General features: G+C 49.4%; 1 protein-coding gene across 1 annotated transcript; it reads right to left on the bottom strand.

Annotated features, from left to right (window-relative positions):
• Positions 1-1,942: 1,942 nt before the first annotated feature.
• On the bottom strand, positions 1,943-20,862 carry KIF2C (kinesin family member 2C). The gene is made up of 21 exons (XM_058552211.1): positions 20,713-20,862; positions 19,749-19,843; positions 16,870-16,971; positions 16,645-16,693; positions 13,878-14,000; positions 12,665-12,787; positions 12,018-12,118; positions 11,323-11,418; positions 10,760-10,814; positions 10,503-10,665; positions 9,713-9,803; positions 9,385-9,448; positions 9,215-9,306; positions 8,289-8,431; positions 7,265-7,469; positions 7,049-7,159; positions 5,860-5,927; positions 5,543-5,648; positions 5,335-5,448; positions 3,251-3,374; positions 1,943-3,137 (listed from the first exon to the last, which is right to left on the bottom strand). Exons 1-21 carry the CDS (start codon positions 20,774-20,776, stop codon positions 3,055-3,057), a joined length of 2,172 nt encoding a protein of 723 aa, XP_058408194.1. The 5' UTR covers positions 20,777-20,862; the 3' UTR covers positions 1,943-3,054.
• Between the last annotated feature and the right edge of the window lie 1,437 nt (positions 20,863-22,299).

Raw genomic sequence — 22,299 nt, 5'->3', positions numbered from 1 at the left:
TCTATTTAATTATTATTGTTGCTAATCTCTTATGGTACCTAATTTATAAATTAAACTTTACCACAGGTATGTTTGTATAGGAAAAAACAGTATGTGTAGGGTTCAGTACTTTCCGTGGTTTCAGGCATCCACTGGGGGTCTTGGGACATATTCCCTGTGGATAAGGGAGGACTATGGTATAGCCCTACAATGGGATATTATTTGGCCATAAAAAGGAATGAAGTACTGATACATACTACTTTATTTATTTATTTTTTTCCCCCAAAGCCTCAGTAGATAGTTGTATGTCATAGCTGCACATCCTTCTAGTTGCTGTATGTGGGACGCCGCCTCAGCATGGCCGGAGAAGCGGTGCGTTGGTGCACACCCGGGATCCGAACCCGGGCCGCCAGTAGCGGAGTGTGAGCACTTAACCGCTAAACCACGGGGCCCACCCCCTGATACATACTACTTTAAAACATGCCAAGTTGGGGCGGCCCGGTGGCTTAGTGGTTAAGTGCGCGCGCTCAGCTGCTGGCGGCCCTGGTTCAGATCCCAGGCGCGCACCGACACATCGCTTCTCCCGCCATGCTGAGGCCGCGTCCCACATACAGCAACTAGAAGGATGTGCAACTATGACATACAACTATCTACTGGGGCTTTGGGGGAAAAAAAAAACAAATTAAAACATGCCAAGTAAAAGCCAGACACAAAGACCACATATTGTATGATTCCATTTATATTAAATATACAGAATAGGCAAATCCATAGAGAAAGACAAATAGATTAATGGTTGCCTAGGGTTGGGGGGAGAGGGAACTGGGGGTGGGGGGTGACTGCTAATGGGTATGGGGTTTCTTTTTGGGTGATGAAAATGTTCTGAAATTAGTAGTGATGATTGCCCAATTAAATGAGTATACTAAAAGCCACTGAATTGTACACCTTAAAAGGGTGAATTTTATAGTATGTGAATTATATCTCAATAAAGCTGTTATTAAAAAAAATAGCCCTAGCATATTCAAGAAATAAAAGCCAGTGTGATTGGAGAGAGTGGTAGAATGTAGTTTATTCATTCATTCAAAAATATATATTGTGTGCTTACCATATGTCCTAGACATTGTGGATATGTGGATACAGTATTAAATGAAACCAAAATCTTTGTCCTTATGTGCTTAAATAGCTAGCACTTATTAAATATGAAACATTGTACTTACTGCTGTGTGTCTAGTAGCTCAATTTTCACAACTCTCTACCAGTTTTATCCCCATTTCACAGACAGCACAGAGGTTAAACAACCCATTTAATGTTCTGCAGTCACATAGCTAGAATTCCACCCTGCAGTGTGGCTTCAGAAGCTGGGGCTCTTAGCCTCCAAACTGTTGTGCCCAAATTACATTCCAACTCTGAGGAGCTGACCAGGCAGGGCCCAACAGGCCACAATAGGGCATTCAGAATTTATCCTTTGTGCAAAGAGACGTTATTAAAGGGTTCCAAGCAGGGGAATAATGTATAAGGCTTCCTCTGGCTGGTTGGAGAGAATGGGTCACTGGGATCAAGAATTCAAGCAGGGGACCAGTTAGGGACTCGTGTAGTATTCCAGGTGAGAAAGTGGTCAGGTCCAGGATGGTGGCATTCCTTCATTTAATCTTTACAATTCTGTGAGGTGGGTATTGGCCTCATTTTACAGATGGGAGGAAAAGCTAGGTATCTGGAAGGTTTCAAGGCCTCAGAGCTAGTGCCATTTCTGTCAAACTTCAGATTCAGCCGAACTTCTGAATCCAGGTCCTGTATTTGTTTATTTAATGACACCTCAAACTCATGTAATTCTCTCACCATGAGGTAGATAATGGCCCCATTTTAAAAATGAAGTAACCGAGGCTGAGGAGGCTGGAGCCTGGTCTGGAATCTGATCTGCCCGACCCCATGCTTCTCTGGAGTTTCTGCAGTTGCCCATGTGCCCCATGTTCCCCACCCGTCTCCCTGACTGAGGCCTTTCTAAAACACACCTTTGATTGTTTGGCTGCAAACCTTTTAGTGGCATGTTACCATTCAGAGACTTCCTGCTCCAGACAAGGAATCTGGAGTCCTCCAGTTCCCAAATTGCCCAGGCCCTATGCCTGGTTCCTCAGTCCATCTGGCAAACCCCTGCTCATTTTTGAAGACCAAACTGGTGTTGCCCATCAGATCCTTTCCTTTCTGGCCAGTCACACGCTTTCTCGTCAGTGTTCTCACAGAATCTTTTAACGTGCCTTGAGCAGACTGTAAATGACAGAGTGCCATCTCTTTTCTGCTTATAGCTCCTATCCCCAGAAGGCCTGGGACCTAGTAAGCATTGGACAAAGGAGAGGTTGGAACCTTCAGCATGTCACTGCAACCGCAGGTATGGATTTGGCCTCCTGGGTACAGTACAGAATTAGCACTATCCAGTAATGTCCTTAGTTCCAGAAGGCTCAGACACATCTAAGGGCCCTTCCTACACACCACTCAAGAGGCTATTTTTTTTCCTCTTTCTTTATTGTGACAGTGTATAAACACATAAAACAGAAAAAAGCAGGGCTCCTCTTGGGCCTCAAATAACAGCAAGGAAGGAAGAGGTCCCAGAAACTTTTTTTAGAGTACAAGACATATTAGTGCCCAGACCAAGGGTGTGGAAGGCAGGCCAGAGCCAGCAGAGAGCTGGACTAAAGGCTCCTTCCCTCTGCCCAGAGCCAGGACAACCCCAGGGAGCCCTCCAACAGCAGCCAGTCCACACAGGCAGAATGCTGCCCAAAGGAAAACTACACCAGAGAGCCTTCCCCGTTTGGAAAGAAGGGCAACACACAGGATAACTGAAAGCTCCCTCCTCCCATCCTTGCTCCCTTCAGGGCCACAATTGAGGAAAAGGAAAGTAGTGTCCCATGTCACTCTGACCCCCTCCCCAGCTGCCCTGGGCCCAGATGCCCCCATACTTGGCATTTATCAAAGCCTGTCCCAGCTCAGACCCTGACTAGACCCACCAGGTGCCCAAAGTTCGTTGGGGATGGAGAGGGTGGGGGAAAGGTTGGGTGTGAAAACAAACATCTTTATTTGCAGTCGTCACTGGGGCCGTTTCTTGCTGCTTATTTGTTTGCTGGCTTGCTCTTCCAACTGCATGGCCAGGCGCAAGGCCTTGATGACATCTGGAAGGAGGCAGGGGTGGTGCGCTCAGGGTTAGTGGGCATCTCAGAGGCCCCATTCCCTCAGGGCAGAGCTGCCGTCACCTGCAGAGGCCCCATCCTCCAGCCGGACCCACCTTGCAGGGCCGAGAAGTGCTTGGCTTGCTGGGCCAGGGCAGACTCTGCCTTGTTCACAAAGGTCTCCAGGTCATAGTCCGGCTGCTCGGTCATCTCGGAGAGCTCAAGCCAGCCAGGCCCTTGCTGCAACGACACAGGGAGCACCTTGTCAGTTCAATAATCACCAAACCAGTTTAGCAAATTGTTCCCGGGGTCCTACCACCTGCAATGCAGATGCCTGTGCAAGATGCCCATTCCTCCAGGCCTGGCCCATACCCTGCCTCCTGACCCTCTCCCACAGAAATCCTCAGCTTGGATTCATCTTCTTCCCTCCCCTAACTTGTTACTGTCCCTTATGTCAAAGGAAGGTCATCATCTGTCTTAATGCCCAAGCTAGAAATCTGAGCAATAACTTTTTTTTTTTGGTGAAGATTGTCCCTGAGCTAAGATCTGTGCCAATCGTCCTCTATTTTGCATGTGGGACACCGCCACAGCGTGGCTTGATGAGCGGTGTGTAGGTCTGTGCCCAGGATCTGAACCCGCGAACCCTGGGCCGCTGAAGTGGAGCGTGCGAACCCAACCACTACACCACCGGGCAGACCCTTTTTTCTTTTTTTGAGTAATAACTTTCTTCTTTCACTCTGCTTGTCCTCAAATCTTACCAATTCCACCCCTTAAATGGTTCTTGAATCTCATGTCCTCAGTTCAATCCCATGGCCATGGCCACACTCAGACTAGGCACTAACATCTCTCTTCTCCTCTTTCCAACAATCTCCTAACTGCTCTTAACTTGTAACTGCCTCTGTTCATGCTCTCCTCACGTCCTCAAACGAGGCTTCGCGCCATGGTCACAGTGATGTACCTAAAGCTGTGGTATGACCACGGCACCACTCTGCTTAACTCCCTTCAAAGGCATCCACTGCCCTCATAATGGAGTCCAGGCCTTTGGTGTGAACTATAAGGCCCTGAACTATAAGGTCAGCCTTAGGTCCCCACTGACCTGTCCAAAGCCTTAATCTCCCTCCATCATCAGCTCATGCCTTTTGCTCTGACCAGAGTGTACCTCTCATTCTTCCTGAAAGTACCATGTCCTTTCAAAGATTTGTACCCTTGAGCACTCCAGGGAGGGAGGACATGCCTAAGCATTTATCCTCCATGTTCCCACCTCAGTTCTAAGTGCCCAAGCTCTTCCTTTCTGCTCTGTGCTGAGCACCGCGTTGGGATGCACTTTCAGGCCTCTCCCCGCACCTGCTTGTCCATAGTAGGCATCATAGCAGCGCTAGCATCTACCACTTACTAAACACTGAGCACCTGCTGGGCACTGCTGAGTGCTTTAAAAGCATATCACTTGGGCCGGCCCCGTGGCTTAGCGGTTAAGTGCGCGCGCTCCGCTGCCGGCGGCCGGGGTTCGGATCCCGGGCGCGCACCGACGCACCGCTTCTCCGGCCATGCTGAGGCTGCGTCCCACATACAGCAACTAGAAGGATGTGCAGCTATGACATACAACTATCTACTGGGGCTTTGGGGGAAAAAATAAATAAATAAAATTATTAAAAAAAAAAAGCATATCACTTAATCCTCAGAGATCATCCTGTCTTACCCATCTTTGGGATGAAGAAACTGAGGTCCAGTGAGGCTAAATGACTTTCACAAGGAAATCAGCTTGTAAATACAAGAATCAGGATTGATCAAGTCTTACTTTAGGGCCTACTATCCATACTTCATGTTTTTGGTCTCAGCACAGGAGCTGGCTTATAGAAAAGTACTCGCTGAGCATTCACTGAATAAACAAGACAAGGTCCCTGCATATAGATCAATCAGGAACATGGAGGAGAGAGACTAGCTCTGGCTAAGAGGATGGAGGAAAGCCAGTGTGTGCCTGGCTGGAGAAGGGGGTGTGGTAATTAGCTGCCCTGGAAGAAGAGCCAGATGAATAGGTGGAGAATTAAGGAATGCTGGTGTACAGGGCTGCCTCTTGCCCTCCCAACCTCAAGACCTGTGGGAGCAAAGCCCAGGTCAAGTTCAAGGAATGGTGCTGAGCACTGCTGAGGGCCTGTGCTAGGGTGGACATCCAGTCCCCCGCTGGCCAGGGCCAGCTCCCCACCTGTATAATCTCCTTGAGCTCTTCCACAGCCCTCTCTTCCAGCTCCCTGATCTGAGTCATGGCTTCATTAAAGCTGGACATCTGGGAAGACAGTTCCTCCTCTTCTTTGGAGAACTAAGGAGGCCAAAAGGAGACACACAGCAGTATGGCCCAGTTCCCATCTCAGCAGCCACATTTCTGTCTTGCCTGACCCCACCTTGCTCCTTACATTGCCTGAGATCAGGGCCCCACTGGAGCTGGCTTCCATCTCTTCTGTTTCCATTTGAGTTGGCTGCTCCCCACTGGGCCCACTGTGGGGGCTCAGCTCCTTGACTCTGAGGAAACAAGAAGGTTTTGGATCTCACAGAGGATTGGGACAGACCTTCTAGCGTCATGACTGAACTCCCAAGCCTCAGATTCACCAAGTCACAGGAGAGTCTACAGTAGGCACTGAGGCCCCAGAGGCTCCTCCCCCTCTCATCACTGCCATTCCTTCTCCCCACCCACACCCTTCTCCCCATCCCACCTGGCCGTAGGTACTAGTACCTGTCTGCATATCTTAGTGTGTTTAAAGTATATTCACAGGAGCTTATGCCTGGTGAGATCATGGCAATCTACAAAACAGGGAATGGGCTGGTTAAAGATTGAAGATCATGGGGTCAGGGTGCTAGACTGCCTGCTCCTGGAGAGGTTGCCAGGAAGAGTCTCTTCAGGCCACTGATACCCACGTGATATCTGGGGGAAGAGCTCATTAAGCACCCACTCTGTGCCAGGCAACTTGCCCCATGGGCACTGGAAATTAAGGCACCTTAAAATTTGGTTCCCTGCCTTTATTATTTTTTTTTGTGAGGAGGACCAGCCCTGAGCTAACACCCATGCCAATCCTCCTCTTTTTTGCTGAGGAAGACTGGCCCTGGGCTAACATCCGTGCCCATCTTCCTCCACTTTATATGGGACGCCGCCACAGCATGGCTTGACAAGCAGTGCGACAGTGCACTCCGGGGATCCGAACCAGCAAACCCCGGGCCACTGCAGTGGAGCGTACGCGCTTAACCGCTTGCGCCACCGGGCCAGCCCCAGTTCCCTGCCTTTAAAGGCACATCTGATTACCTCCTGCTTCTGTATCTCTTTACTGACCAATTCCTCTTACCAAGGTCACATCTCAAGGCTCTGTGGCTCCTCCTGGAACCTTCAGTTCACCTAGGCTCAGGGATAATGCCTCAGAGAGAAGCATTTAGAGCTTAGTCAGAAATCCCCACCTTCCCCAGCAGGCAGGAGAGAGGATATTCCTTGGAGGGGAAGGAGAGCAGACCCTGGCTAGAAGAGCTTGTGGATAAAATAAGGAAGGAGGCAAAAAGCCTTCAAGGCTGTAGTTGATGCTCCAGCCTATTTCCTAGGCTGGGAGCCAATGAACCTGAGGGAAGCCATAGAAGGGGCAAAGACTTCCCTCTCCTGCTTCCCTCAAGATCCTCCCTGTCTGAATTCTGGAGCCCCCTTTCTACCCAGTAAGGAGAATGACTTCCCCCAAACAAAGACCTGCACAGACACACAGTAAAGGGAGTAGATCCTTTCCTCCCCTCTTATATAGGCAAAGAGGAGCCTGGTGCGGAAAGGCAGGCGTGAAGCCCGGTCAAGTTAAGAGCCCAGAAACCCAGACAGCCAAGGGTGGCAGGCCTGCTGCCCAGGGACTGGACTAAGTGGCCCCCTACACCACCTCCAAAGCGCCCCTACTCACCATGCAGGTCCTTGAGTTCTCCCCGATAAACGAGTCCCTCAGTACCTGTGTCAGCTTGCTCTCACGGAACGGGGTGTGAGCCTTGTTCTGTCCCAGGGCCCTGATGCATTCCTGTGGGGCAGCAGGGGCAACTGAGATCCCTTCCTTCCTCTCATGCTGCCCCCTCCCTCTCCCAGCCGCCTTCCAGGCCAACCACCTCAAACTAGCCCCCGCTACCTTCAGAGCCAAGAGACTCTTGTTGATTTCTGCGCCCTCCATGCGTGTCTGCCGGTCAGCACTGGAAGTGTCTGCACCTCGCTCATTCCCTGCCAGATCCACCAAAGAGAACTTGCCATGCATTCTCCCTTTGGCTCGAAGGAGAATCTGGAAGCAGGCATGGGAGCGGGAAGAGTTGGAGTTGGCAAATGTCTGCCCAGAGGTCCTGTGGCAAAGGAGGGCAAGAAAGGCTATGAGCTTCTGGGGTCACAAGCCATCATGGTACCCCAGAGTCCAAGCCACCTGAGTCCACAACAGTTCTCAGTTCTCTGGTAACAGAGGGACACAGGTCAGAACTCTAAGGAGTCTTGTGTCTTCTAGTCTCAGACTTGTGTTCTGCCTGCCCTGGGCAGCAGCTCTCCCTCCAGCTCTGGACCTAGTAGGTTTCCCTGGCAGCCAAAGGACTGGATTCTGTGCTAGGGCCTTGGAAAGAGCTGGGGGCCCATGAGGACATGGGGAAGGATGAGTTGCTTCTGCTGCAGGGCACACAGGGGAGAAGGGGCTGTCATGAAACACTTGCCAAAACTTGAGGGCCCTGCAGAGGGCAGCCCCCTCCCTGGGCCTCCATAAGCTGCCCAGCACCCACTGTACTACGCTTAGGGCCCTGGTGGAAGAGTGCTTCCCTACCTCTACACAAGAGCTAAAGCCCCATCACTTCTAGCCTAGAACAGACCCATAGCTCCTGTCTCCCACCACAGAGAGAGGGAATAGCAAGAAGAAACCCAGAGAAGTTAGGAAGCACGCCTTTGGGGTAAGAGCCTGGGAATAAAGCCTGCCTCGGTTAGATTTAGGTCACTTGGACTTGCTCCTGATGAGCCTCTGGCCCTGGGTCTCCCATTGAGACCCCTTAAGGCAGAGGCCTTCACAGCCCTCACCGAGCTGGGGGAAGCGGAGTTCTGTGGAAACGGCAATGGGCTCAGAGCTAGTCTCTGTCCCCTGAACTGGGCATTAGAAGGTGGCCCCTTCCCCCTGCCAGAACTCTGACCTGCAGGCACTGCCTACGTCGATCATCTTGATGACGTCGTCAGCACAGTTAACCAGGCGCTCCTGCAGCCCCACCACCTGCACTTGCTGCTTGCCATCCTCCAGCACGCGCAGCTTGGCCTTCTTGTTGAGCAGGTCGAACAGCTGTGCCAGGCAGGGGAGCAAGGCTAAGGCCATCAGGCCCCGGGCACCCGCCCTGACTCCTCCCTCCTTCAGGGCCTGTCCCAGCTCAGACAAGGGCTGGCAGCAGGAAAGGCAGAGAGAAGCTAAGCTGGGTAGACATCAGGCTAGCAGCGGGCAGTACACTTGCCTCAGTCTGATGCGACTCTGCTACTTTACTAGATGTGTGAGCTTGGGCAAGTACTTAACCACCTAGCCTTGTTTCTCACCTGTACAAAAGTGATGTAATTCCTCATAGGCCTGTTGTGATGATTAAATGAGTTGAGAAAAGTAAAGTGCTTAGAATAGAATATTATGCTTAGCACATGATAACATATTAATAAGCAACATTAGCTACTATTATTATCATCTAGATCCTGCTCGAGGGAAGGCAACACTGCAAAAGCATAGAGAGTATAGACAGGTAGGAAGATATATAGATACAGAGAGAATATGAGTAGGAGAAGGAGTGTGAGCAATCAGGGGAAGGAGAGAGAATTGTGAGAGGTGGGTCGAGGGAGGAGAGAGCACACACAAGGCAAACCTCCTATCTGAGAGGGAGCCTTGGCCTTGAGGATTCCTGCCAAACTTGTTGAGCTTGGGTACAATCCCACCATCAGATGAAACCTCCCACACATGGCAGGGCAGAGTGGCCAAAAAGCTTGAGAGCCCACAGGTTATTTGGCTTCTACAATTTCTAGCCAACCTCAAAGTTTTAGAAAGTTCAGGGGCTCCAACAGCATAAACAGAGGGCTCCCTGCCAGATACCTTCCCATTATAGATCTCGAAGAATGTCACATAGACTTCCAGGCCCAAGTTCCGGTAGCGGGGCTGATTCTTCAGGAGGAAGACGTCCCGAGCTGCGGGAGAGAGCCTGGATTAAGTGAGCGACCTGCCTTTCTGTGCCCAGCCCCACTGTGGCAGCACACACTACTTACAGGCCATCGCGTAGATCCCTTTGGATGCATTCTGGGCTTTCCCAGAGAGGTCTCCACCCATAGTCTGAAAACGGAAGGGGCAGAAGACCATGGTCAGGGTGCTTGGCCTAGGCCAGAGCACTACTGGCTCCACTGTCACAGTGGGCCACACCAAAGCTGGGAGGCTGAACCTGCTAAGGCCCCTCGCTGCACCTGGCACAGCAAGAGTAACTGGTGATGGGGCATCTGCACTAAGGGGATTTTCTATCAGAAACTCATTGTCTTCCTTGTCAGGGACGCAGTGTTGCACCATGGGCAGGCTCGCTCCCTGCCAGGCCTGAAGACTCACGTGTGTCTTGCCACTTCCCGTCTGGCCATATGCAAAACAGGTTGCTTTTCCCCCTTCAAAGATTGTCTGTACCAGTGGCCTTGCTGTGAACCTAGGAGAAAGGATAGGGAAGAGTAAGTATCTCTCCCCAAAATGTGCTCCCTGGCATGTGGTCCTGCCACCCTTCCACTGCAGAACTCCTGGGTCCTCCTTCCAGACACCAGCTCTCCTCTTGTGCAGAGTGCTCCCACCTGACCCAGCCCCACTTACAAATCTGACACTCTCCTAAGCCGACTGGGGAGGGCTGGGCTGACGTGCCAGGACCAGGCTGATGGCCACACTCTAACTGAGCCACCAGCCCCTCCTCTGACCCTGGAGACACTAGATGAAAGCCTGCGCTTACCACTCAACTTCTAGCATAAGATACACTACAAAGATCAAAGGAAACCCTCTAAAGTAAGAACCTAAAATATTTTAGGCTCTGTGGGCCACATAGGTCTCTGTCATTCCTATATCTTTTTTTTTTTTTTAAACAATCCTTTAAAAACACAAATCCATTCTTAATTTGAGAGCCATGACAAAAAGGATTGCAAGCCAAATTTGGCCCACGGGCTGTAGTCTGTCAACCTCTAGAGAGGTTCTGGTGCCAGAAGCCAGCTCTATGGGATAGCTGATCCAAAGAAAACACGAGAGGAAACCAGGGAGGGCTTCCGAGTTCAGCATGTCTGTAAGCAATGTTACTGCAATGTCCTGCACTGAACAGAGGAAAGGGTGAGGCAGAAGGAGGGAACAAAAAGAGGCGGAGGCTAACCTGTAGACGACTTCATTCGAAGCTGTTTCATCAAATGCAAAGTCAAAGCAGAATGCTTGGTTCTCCAGATACTTTGTTAAGTCCACTTTTAACTTGGGCTCGTGTACCAAGAGGAGACACTTGCTAGGAATGGAAATCACATCAATTTCTTTCTTGGCCAGTTCTGCAGAAGGACAGTATTTCAGGGAATGCTCCCTGGACACAGGGGAACCCTCAGTCCGTCCAAACCCTCTTTCTGACTGAATGAACAGGCTTACCTTGTTTATTCAACGGGCGTTTCCTAACACAGACACAGATCCTGTGCTCTTCAATCTTCAAGAGGATGAGAGAAGACAAGCAACCAGCACAAAGGTCAGAGCAATATGGAAAGGAAGCTTGTCCAGAACCCCTCCCCTTCTAATCCCATGTCTGGCCCAGCGAGGGGCCAAGATCTAACACTAGGACCCCACCTCCCCCATAGTTACTCCAGAACACAAGGGAGCTCTGGATTTTCTTCCTAGTTTTCTCACTTTGCTGCCTACAGGAGGTTTCAGCACATTTTCACGATTATCAGTAAGAATCTAGCCAATCTATGGGAGTGTATGGGAGTGTGTGTGTGTGTGTGTGAGTATGGGAATATATAAAGATCAGACTCTCCCATCGAGGCCTCACTAGCTCTAGCCCACCAGAAGGGTGTTAAAAAAAAACCCTCGAGGGTGAGTGAAGATTCCTGCATGTTCTCATTCCCTTAAGAGAGCATTCCATGCTCTAATTCCCTTACTGTCTTTCAGTTGTACACCTACTTAGGAAGGAGAGGTAGAAGCCCTTTGGGTTTACTTACAGGATCAGTCACTGTAAGTGGATGACATTCCAAAGTAGCCCGAAATTCTTTAATCATCCGGGCAAATTCCCAGTTTGGAAAGCTGTTGTCATACTCCTGTTTGGGACAAGAGCGAGACAGGCCTGACTGATAAGATGTTAAGTGCTAAGCAGCAGCAACCACAGCTCTTTACACACATACAGCCCTTCAGAGCTCATGAAGCCCCCCACGATCTCACTTCCTCCCACCCTGGATCTAGGCTGAGAACCCAGGAACAAAGCCCTGGGAACAGAGATTGGTAGGGGTCCTAGGCATGCACCAAACCACTCTAGGAACTGGAGCAAGAGCCACTATCCCACATCTTAGGAGACCAGCAGGCTGGGATTCCCTGGTACAATTACCCAACTAAAGGGAAGCGCTCCACACTGGCACTCCATTGCAGCACCCCCCACGTACACACAACGAGGAAGTTGGGGTAAAGCAGGCAACTGTGCACAGCAGCCCCACTAGCATGAAGTATTCCTCATCTGAGGGCCTTCAGAAAAATATCTGAATTGTTTGTTCTCTGAATCCTGATGAGAAATCAGTTAAACCTCCTGGATATCAGAATTGGAGCCTCAGAAGTGCTGGGGCCCAACCAAATCTTTGTTGCGGGCAAGGCTGTAGTTCAAGACACCTGTCCGAAGACCCTTGCCCTAGCTTCCCAAGGAAGGTACCTGAGCTCGCTTTATTCTCATTTCAGAGTTCTGGGCCCTCTTCTCTTCTCGCTTGTTCTTCATTTTTTCCATTTCCTTCACAATACATGATTTCCTCCGAACTAGAGGGCAAAACAAAAAGGAAGCCCTCTCTTTTACCTGTCTAGGCGAGCCTGCCCTTGTCTGGCTGTTGTACTGAATCCTGGGCTGTTCCCAGGACTAGGCCTTCTCTAGACACCTGCTCTTAAATCACCATGTGCAAGGAGAGGAAGCAACAGCTGTGTGTCTTGGGATAGCCAAGCCCACAAAGTAAAGACTTGCTAACGGGAGCACTCCAGATCTAAGCCAAGGTCTCCTGTGCCTCTGTGGCATCTTCTCAACAAGCAGAAGAGATGAGGCCATCCCTGCTTGGTCTTGATGGTCATTCTGGGCTGTTCTTCAGGTGTCAGCCAAGACTTTAGCTGTGACAACACCTGTGTACATCAGAGGGCTCCTGCCAGCTGGCAGTGACAGGTCACCTCTTGTGAAAGATTGATTCCATGGCCACAGGGAAACATGCCCCCATGTGACATGGTTTGATCAGATGCCGAGGCAGGCCAAGTTTGGGACAGGATGTAACTACCTGTCCTGTACTAGGAGCAGGGCAGCAGACAGCGCAGCACGTCTACCTGAGTTCACGGGGTTTGCAGAAGAGCTGCCGCGGATGGAGTGGGCTTGCTCTTCCAGCTCCTCGCTGACCACCGTCAATGGTATTTCAGCCACTGCAGGGCAGGAGGGCCTAGGGGGGCCGGCTGTGGGGGAACAAGAGTCACTGGAGAAACAGGCAGGCATACAGCAGCTGTGCTGCTCTGAGCCCTAGCGGGTCGAGGGCAGGAGGAAGGCTGCTGACCGCCAGTCAGGGCACATGCTCCTGTAGCGTGCACAGAGCTTGGGCTTTCCCTTCACCTCAGCCCACACCTGAACCTGACCAGTCTCCCTGCAGGGGCTGCTCCTGGGGTCAAAGAGCCTTAAAGGGTGTGTGAGTAGTTCAGTATGGGCCTCACCATGAAGGGAAAAGCCTTTAAAGGCCTGAACTCCTTAGGGTTGACCTAAGCGTGGGTGGCCAGGCCAGGCCAGGCCAGGCCAAGCCTTTCTACTCATCTGGGAGAAAAGCCAGGCCTTTCTGACTTCTCCAAAGCCTGGGAACCCAGGTGGTAAACAGGAGCAAAGACTGAAAAGTCAGGAACAATGGGAACCTGAGCAACAACTAACCGTATTTTTTTTTTTTTAAAGATTTTATTTATTCATTTTTTTCCCCCCAAAGCCCCAGTAGATAGCTGCATGTCATAGGTTCACATCCTTCCAGTTGCTGTACGTGGGACTCGGCCTCGGGCTGGACGGAGAAGTGGTGCCTCGGGGCGCGCCCGGGATCCGAACCCGGGCCGCCAGCATCAGAGCGCGCGCACTTAACCGCCAAGCCACGGAGCCGGCCCAACTAACCATATTGATTCAACCCAGAAAGGTACAATCCATGACGACTCATTACTTCCCAAACGTGGTCATGACCCTTTTGTTTACCTTCATTTTAGTAGAGCTGAATTTGATACATGTAAGATGTAAGATGGCTCTGTGTGATCTGGGTATTTGTTACACAAGTGTGTTCAGTTTGTGAACTATATACTCAATGATATGTTCACTTTTCCGTGTATACATATATATAGTTTCAAAAAGTTAAAAAAGTAAAACGAGATGATTTCCAGATAAGGGAGCAGTGAGGTAGGGGCTGAACAGTACTGAAGCCAGGGCTGTGTAGGAATCCTAGGATATTCCAGAACAGGTTCAGGGCAATGCGTGAGGAGCTGCTCCAGAGCCTCATACAGGGAGAACAGATTCGTTACTCACTGGGAACTGAAAACTGCTTGCGGGAATTTGCAGGCGCAGGCAGCTCCACCTCCATGTCATTCTCCTGAGTGGTGATGCGAACCTCTGGGACAGTGGACATGCGAGTGGAGCGGCCTCGGAGACCTGAAGAACCGAGGGCAGCAGCCGGTCAGTGCAGTATGATCAGGAGGGCCGACAGGGGCAATAGGGGGGTGGCCGGAAGCAACCCTCCAAGATTCTATATAGATTGAGATGGGTCTCGACCACCAGGAAAGGAGCCCACCAACTTCCCATTCCTTCCCCCTGAGGAAAGGAAAAATTAGAAAGGCCAAGTACTAGTGACCCCAAAACTAATTTATTCACATTCTGCAAATGTGAGAGAAGCTGAGGGCAAGGACATCTCCCACAAGAGCATGTCTTGAGTAAATGGAGGGACCTACAGCCAGTCTGAAATCATTTCTGGAGAGACAGACTTAATCCCTGAAAAAAAGCATTATTAATCTAAGCAGCAGCACCTACCATTCTACAATCTTCCCATATCTCATAACAACATTATAAGGTAAATATCAGTATTCCCATCTGATGGAAGGGGACATTAAGGCTCAGAGAAATTAAGCAACTTGCCCAGTGTCACTCAACTAGTAAGTGTCAGGGCCAGGCTGTGAACCCAGGACTGTCAGACTCCAAAGTCTGGGCTGCTTCCTTTTTTTTTTAAAATTTTTATTTATTTATTTTTCCCCCAAAGCCCCAGTAGATAGTCGTATGTCATAGCTGCACATCCTTCTAGTTGCCGTATGTGGGATGCGGCCTCAGCATGGCCGGAGAAGCAGTCCGTTGGTGCGCGCCCAGGATCCGAACTTGGGCCGCCGGCAGCGGAGCATGCGCACTTAACCGCTAAGCCACGGGGCCGGCCCCAAAGTCTGGGCTTCTTCCACAGCTCCAGGACGCTTTACAGAGCAGGCCTGGGCCACATCATCAGAAACCCATGGGATCAGCTACACTGATTTTTCCGGAATCTTAAAAGAATGCTTATTTGAGAGAAACAATTGAGTTATACTTGAATTCTTGTCAATTTCTACTCATCTATAGAGTTTCCCTCCATAAGAGAGAAACAATTTATCTATAAAATAAGTCATAAATTTGGAAATAGAGCATATAGTATCATATAGGCAAACATCAACTGGTACTGAATTTCTGAGTCTCCTAAGTTTAAGCTGATCTGATGGCTCTCTATATAATCAATGTCTTTCAGAAAGAGTATGAATTATTACAATTTTCCTATTTCCCAAAAGATTTGTAATCTTGTGTTTCATTTCTACTGTTCAATAGCATGCACCTTTTTTTTTTTCCTCCTTGTTTCTCCCCAAAGCCCCAGCAGATAGTTGTATGTCATAGATGCACATCCTTCTAGTTGCTGTATGTGGGATGCTGCCTCAGCATGGTTTGACAAGCGGTGTGTCAGTGCGCGCCCGGGATCCGAACCCGGGCCGCCAGCAGCAGAATGCGTGCACTTAACCGCTAAGCCACGGGGCTGGCCCCCAAGCATGCACCTTTATTAAGATTTTTTTCCCATTAAAAGGAGCTGTGGCAACAACAATGTCCTTTGGGGTCATGCACGTGGAGTGAGACAGCTGCTACCCCATCTCTCCTGAAGGTCCTTACAGTACAGCCAGCGAGGGCCAGCAACACCCCACTCACGCCCAGCCCAAGCTCACAACTGCACCACCTTTCACCCTGGGCCCCCAGGAACCTGAAGCTCCAGCCAAGTAGTCTCTGGATCATGTCAGGGTAGTGATGAACCCTGGGGGGGGGAAGCGCGTGCATGCTGTGAGGTATAGCTGGCTCTGAGTAATAAGCTGCATTTCTTGGGCAGTTTGTGCCTACAGCTTCCTGCTATGGTCATAGACAATTATAGTCAAAGTAGGTTTATGCTGACTACTTCAGAGAAAGCCCAACCTTTTCCTAGACTTCGAGGCAATGCTATTATTTCTTCTCATCCTACCCCACTCCCAGATCTCCATGGCACCGTCAACTATACTTCTAAACAGCCCAGACTTGGCTTTTCTCACAGCCTGCTCACCACCTCACTCCAAGGCACACTGTTCCCCTGAGGAAAGACAACAAGCCTGCCGGTGGCTGATTACTGCTTTGGATTCTACAGGAAAGACCCCTGGGCCAGTCAGCAAATTTCCCAAATGCACCAGATGCCTGAGAGGTTGGCCTAAGAGCTATAGCTTGGATGGCTGGATTCTCTTTTTTTTTTTTCCAAACCGTTTTATGGAGGTATGATTGACATACAAAAAGCTGTAGATATTAATGTATACAACTTGATGGGTTTGGAGATAAGTATACACCCATGAAAACATCATCACAATCAATGACATAAACGTACTTATCACCTCCAAAATTGCCTCCCACTCCCTTTGGTTTTTTGTTTTTTCCCTTTTGTGGTAAGAGCCCTTAACATAAGACCTACCCTCATAGTAAGTTTTTAAGTATACAATATAGTATTGTTAATCACAGGCCCTGCACTATACATGAGATCTCTAGAACTTACTTATCTCACATAACTGAAAGTTTGTACTCTTTGACCAACATCTCCCCATTTCCCCCTCCCTGTAGGATTCTTTCTCACTGAGAAAGATGCTGGAAGGTAGAGCAGGACTCAGCCCACATAGAAGCCACCTGCTAAACTAGAGCAATGACTCTACTTCACAGCTTCCTGAGCCCTAGAGACATCATTCCTGACACAAATCCCATGATAATAAGCCAGTAGAAATCTATTTACCTTCCCTTGGAGCGGGAATTTTGGAGCTGACTGATCTGCGTTTTTGTTTCTGAAAAACAAAACAAACCACCACAATATATGGCTCTTATCAATTTTCAAAGGCCTACCCTGGGCCCCTGTGCTGTGTTGGAGTCCCAGGCAATCCCAGAAAACAAACCGGCAAAGAGTCAAGAGGCCAAGTGAATCATCTGGGGCACTGGCTGCAGCCAGATGACAGGCACCTACCTGGACTGTTACATTCTCCTGCAGGGGCAGATTGTCCTTCGGGTGTAAGGGAAGAAGCTGTAAGAGTTCTGGGTTTATTGTAGCCACATCATCAAAATCAATCTGCATGGAGCAAGTAAAAGTTTCAGTGGAACAACATAGCTTGTTCAATCCCATTGCGTCTTGCAAGGTGACCCCTAGATTCAGATTTTATCAACTTTAGGCTCCAACAAGTATTAATAGCTATAAACGTTTATTCCTTAATCGTGGTTTACCATCTAGACGATATTGGTTTTTGATTCCAAGCCAATGGTAGATGTCAGTGATGAGAACAAGGTGAAGAGGAAGACAGACAGGCAGGCAAACAGTCAGGAAGCCCACAGTAGATCTAGGCCACTGGGCTCCTTGTTCTGCTGGGCAGTGAGGTCCTGCTGAGCACAGCCCCACGAGCACACCTTGCTGGCTGACACGGAGGAGGAAACAAGTTCTAACTGTCCCGGGGTTAGTCAAATGGAGGGCCCTTCAGGATCTTATGGGCAGGGACAAGTTCCCGAGAGCTGCTACCTAACCCTAAGTCTACCTACATTTTCTACTGGGCCCAGAAATGCCTGTGCCCTGTTTTGAGGCACTCAGGCCTGCTCATGCCTGCAATGAGGTCACAATTCTAGGTTGACATCACCAGAGTCCTGAAACCCTCTAGGAACAATTCAAACTTCATCAGCACACTTCACAGCAGGTTCAAACACACCAAAATAGTACCACCTTGGTTATTTGTATTGTGAAATGTGACAGAGCTGAAGCATGTACTCCAGGGGGAGAGCTTTACCTCCTACATATGCACCTACATTTATTAACTGGCTTATTCAGACATATTAGGCATGAGTAAGGCAGTAGGGGGAAGGGATTCAAAGAAGAGTTAAGACATATATTGTCCTTGTCTTCAGTGAGCTCACATTCAAACGGGGGAGAGAAGTCATACACACGCACAAAGGGCTAGACACCAAAGCAGCATGGGAGAGATGAGGAGGACAGAATCACCGAGTGCAAAAGCTGGCAAGTACTTCAGTAAGCACACTTCTATCCACTTTTCTTGGACAGCTACAGACTCTTACTATACACACACACCCCATGTCCAACCTCTAAACTACAGAGAGCATAAACAACATAGGAGACTGGGGTTCTAACCCGAGTTCTGACACTAATTGATTCTCACATTAATGATTCAGGGTGAACATCCCAGGAGGAAGGAATAAGAGTGACGGTGTGAAGGCAGCAAGGCACTGGGCATGGTCACAGAGCAGGGAGCTGCCCCATTTGCCTTTGGCACAGGATACTTTGGAAGAAGAGTATGTGGTAAAAAGAAAACAGTTGATTGGGATCAGATCTTGAAAAGTCTTTGAATGCCTAAGAATTTTGGACCTTATTCCAAAGGCTATATTTGGGCTGGAGTGAGACCCAACAAGAACTGTATTTCTTTTTTTTTTGTGAGGAGGACTAGCCCTGAGCTAACATCCGATGCCAATCCTCCCCCCCCGTTTTTTTTCTTGAGGAAGATTGGCCCTGAGCTAACATCCGTGCCCACCTTCCTCTAATTTATATGGGACGCCGCCACAGCATGGCTTGACAAGCGGTGTGTCATGTGCGCCTGGGATCTGAACCTGCAAACCCCCAGCCGCCGAAGCTGAGCTCGCGCACTTAACCACTTGTGCCACCCGGCCGGCCCCAAGAACTGTATTTCTAAACAAACAACAAGAAAAACAAAAAGCAAAACAAAACAAAAAAACAAATCACAAGGAACTGCTAATAGCTTGTTCAAAGAAATTTTAGGAACCTCTTGATTCAAGGGCAGACAATGTAAGGTATTCAATCCTTTTATTTCTCAAATATACTACCTAAATATCTGCATACCTACCATACGGCGTTATGCTAAGCAAGCCCTTTACATGTGTCATATCATTAAGCTCCATGAAAGAGGGTCCAGGTTTGTCTTATTCACCTCTGTATTCCCAGCATCAATGCTGGCATTTTGGAATTAGTACAAAAGGATTTGTTGAATAAATCCTCACAACCACCGCATGAGGTAGATATTATTATCTTCCTCATTTTATAGATGAGGAAACTGAATTTCTAAAAGGGATGGAAACATGCCTGCGAATACATAAAGTAGTGGCAGAGCCAGACTAGAATCCAGGTTTTCATACTCCTAGCCCGGTGACCTCTTTACCACACCACAATGCCTCTAAAACATAAATGTCTTCGTCACATCTCTCCTCTTCTCAAAATCCTTCCAAGGCTCCCCACTGCCTACAGAATAAAACTTTAAACATCTTAGTGCCAGAGATGAAGACCCTCTAGTCTTCTTTTTCAGCTGCCAAGCATCCTGAGCCTGCCACGGCCTGGAGCCAGCTCTTTCACTAGTCCCCAGGAGGGCCATCTCAGTGTTTCCACTAAGCCTTCCCACCCCACCCCACCAACCCAGCTCATCCTCAGTGAGCTTCCACCTCCGAGCTGCTCTAGCACTAGTCATCTGTGCCGTTCATCACAAGTTGCCTTCTGTTATCCAGTGTTTCAGAAACATACTTTTTTCTCCTCAACTAGATTATCAATTTTGCTCCCCAAACTGATATCATAGGCAGTGTACATTCAAAAGCTAGCTTGGGTGAGCAAGCTTTTAGGATTCTGTGCAGTTTGCTTTCTATAAACACACCAGAAACTGTTGATTGCTTCAATTTGGAACAGGCCTGACTAAATAAAATCCCAATGAATCCAAAGAGGACCACGCTTAAGATTATGAAGGACAAGACAGCATCAAAAACAAGGCTCTCACAAGTTCCATTTCCACACAGATCTTTTAGGCAGGAAGGTATTAAATGTGGTAGCAGCATACTCATAGAACCTACCTCTTTGCCCTTTGTGGCCCCTCCTTCTGTCCATTCCACTGAAACACAGGACTTCTCCAAGTTCACAGTCCTTACACTGGCACTGTGAATTAAGCCTATAGTATGAAAAGGCCAGAGTTACCCATCTTTTTCACTTTTAGGATCCCATAGAGACTCAATGTGGAGTGGACCTGAAGGAAGAGACCTTTCTTTTTTTCTTTTTAACATGAGGAGATAGATAAACCTCCTGGCACTTCACCCTTAGAATATCCCATAGTGAAGTAGGCAGGGAACAGGTCTTAAAACCGAGCTGCAGGGGATAAGGATTCACCGCACTCAAAAGAGTCTACAGCGGGGTGAAGGTATGTTTGGGCAGAGGAGCCACTCTAGTCCTTAGGTGAACCGTTCCTCAACACAGCACTGAGACTCTAGCGCCCTCGGGTTTCCCTACCTCACTCCTGACACTTATGTCCGACCATTCTCATGATGATATGGGTATTAGACTTGCCAGAACTGCAGCAGCCGCTTAACCAAAAAAGAGAGGACAGAACTGCAAGCTCCCGAAGAGCAGGGATTTTATGTCTCGTTACCCTGAATCTCAGTGCCTGATATGTAGCAAACGCGCAAGATTTACAGGAGAGTAGAGGAGCCAGGATGCGGCGGTCCCTACAACAGCAGGGCAGTTTCAGGGGAGAACTCTGAAGGGGAGGCGAATCGAGCAATCCTCACTTCCCTGGGGAGGTCCACTGACGTGGAGGAGCCCCGCCCACTCCCCGAGGACGCGGAAAGGACCCACCGTCAGGACAGAGGCCCCTGGCCCTGGGGAGGGAAGACCGACCGCCAGTGCGGAGCCCCAGACCTGGGGGGAGGGGGAAGGGGGAATCCCCAACACCGTCTCAGGGCCCTGCCGTTTAGGGAGGGGCAGTAATTTCAGCCGTCTCACAGCCCACGCCTCCCTTTGGCCCCTGGGGACCCCGCCCCTCACCGTTACTGCGTTGGATCTTGATGGCGAGACCGGGAAACAGGCGGGCCTGAAGCGACGAGTCCATGGGCAGTCGGCAGGCGCACCGGGAAAAGAAACGCGAAACGACGGAACACCACTCTGCGAACCCTACGAACTCTTAACGCCGCGTAAACCGCCACAGTTTAAATCCCGCGCGCCAGCGTCACTGAAACGTCATCACGCTGCCGCCGGCCTCGCTTCCGCCAGTCAGCGGCGTCCCGCGGAGCTTTTTGGGATACGTAGTCTTGGCTGGGTGTCCCGGCGCCTGGGCCCGCCCACTCGTCTGGCCACACCCCGGGCTCAGGGCCTGCTGGGAACTTCGCTAGACTGCGGGGCGAGGGTGTCTGGTGCCTGGCGTTGTGGCTGGGGTCCCGTGCTGTGCTATTGGGTTCCCCAAAGCTGAGAAACTTCAGTACGGTGTTTGAGAGTGAGGGTTCTGGAGTCCTGCAGACGTGGGTTCGAATCCTGGCTTTTTCAGTTACTAGCTCAGTGACTTCAGACAGGTTAGAAACTTGACTCGCAGTTTCCTTCTTTGCATAATGGGGAGCATGTTTCCACCCTCGCGGGGTTATTGCGAAGTTTACATGAGGGACTGTGTTTAAAGTGCCTGGGAGACACAGATTGACTAGATATTGAGTGTCTACCACGTGCTAGGCATGGTGCTAGGTGCTGGAGATAGTAAAAGTGAACAAGGCACGTAGTTCTTGCCTCCTTGACCTAACATTTGTAATATGAATGGGACAAAAATAAATAAATAACAAGTAAATTAAGAGTCGTTGTAAGTGCTCTGAGGGAAACTGAGAGCTGGGATTGAGAATAACGGAGGAACCTACGTTAGATGAAGTGGCCAGGGAAGAAATCTTTGAAGAGATATTTAACCTGAGTCTAGAGAACAAGGAGGAACCAGACATGTCAAAATGGAGGGCACGGTGGAGAGCCTTCCAGACTAAGGTCTGAAAATGGTATGTGCAAAGGCACATTCATGTGCAGAGTTCATTCCTGAGTCAGGAAAGAACTTGGTCTTGAAAAACTGAAAGAAGCCAGTGTGGCAGGAAGGCAATAGGTAAGGGGGAGAAGAGTGAGATCATTTAGCATCTTGTACCCATAGTAATAATTTGGGCTCTTATTCTAATGAGAAGTTACTGAAGAATTTTCAGCAGAGGAGTGACAAGATGTGAGTTCCATTTGATTTCATGTCTCTCAGGCTTGCTGCTGTGTGGAGAACCGATTTGAAGGGGGCAAGATGAGTTGAGGAGATCATTTAGTAGGCAAGAGATTATGCTAGCCTGGCCTGGGGTGGTGACAATGGAAACGTGGCTAAGAGAATGGATTAAATGTGTACCTTGTTTGGGAGGTGGAGTGAATGGATCTTGCTGAAGAGTTTGTGAAAGGTTTTCAATCTAAAATGAAACCGGAGGATATGAAGTGGAGAATCTCACACATGCTCCCTCAGAAGAATGGAACTTAAGAACTGAGAGACTGATTTCCATAAAGGCCTAATTTACAGAAGACAGAGATTTATTTCCTGACCAATGCACATCCACTAAGAATCTCTCCTGATCCTCAAGC

The sequence above is a fragment of the Diceros bicornis genome, chromosome 13 (genome assembly GCF_020826845.1).
Source record: "Diceros bicornis minor isolate mBicDic1 chromosome 13, mDicBic1.mat.cur, whole genome shotgun sequence".
NCBI lineage: Eukaryota > Metazoa > Chordata > Mammalia > Perissodactyla > Rhinocerotidae > Diceros > Diceros bicornis.
This window is presented reverse-complemented; position numbering and strand designations above follow the sequence as displayed.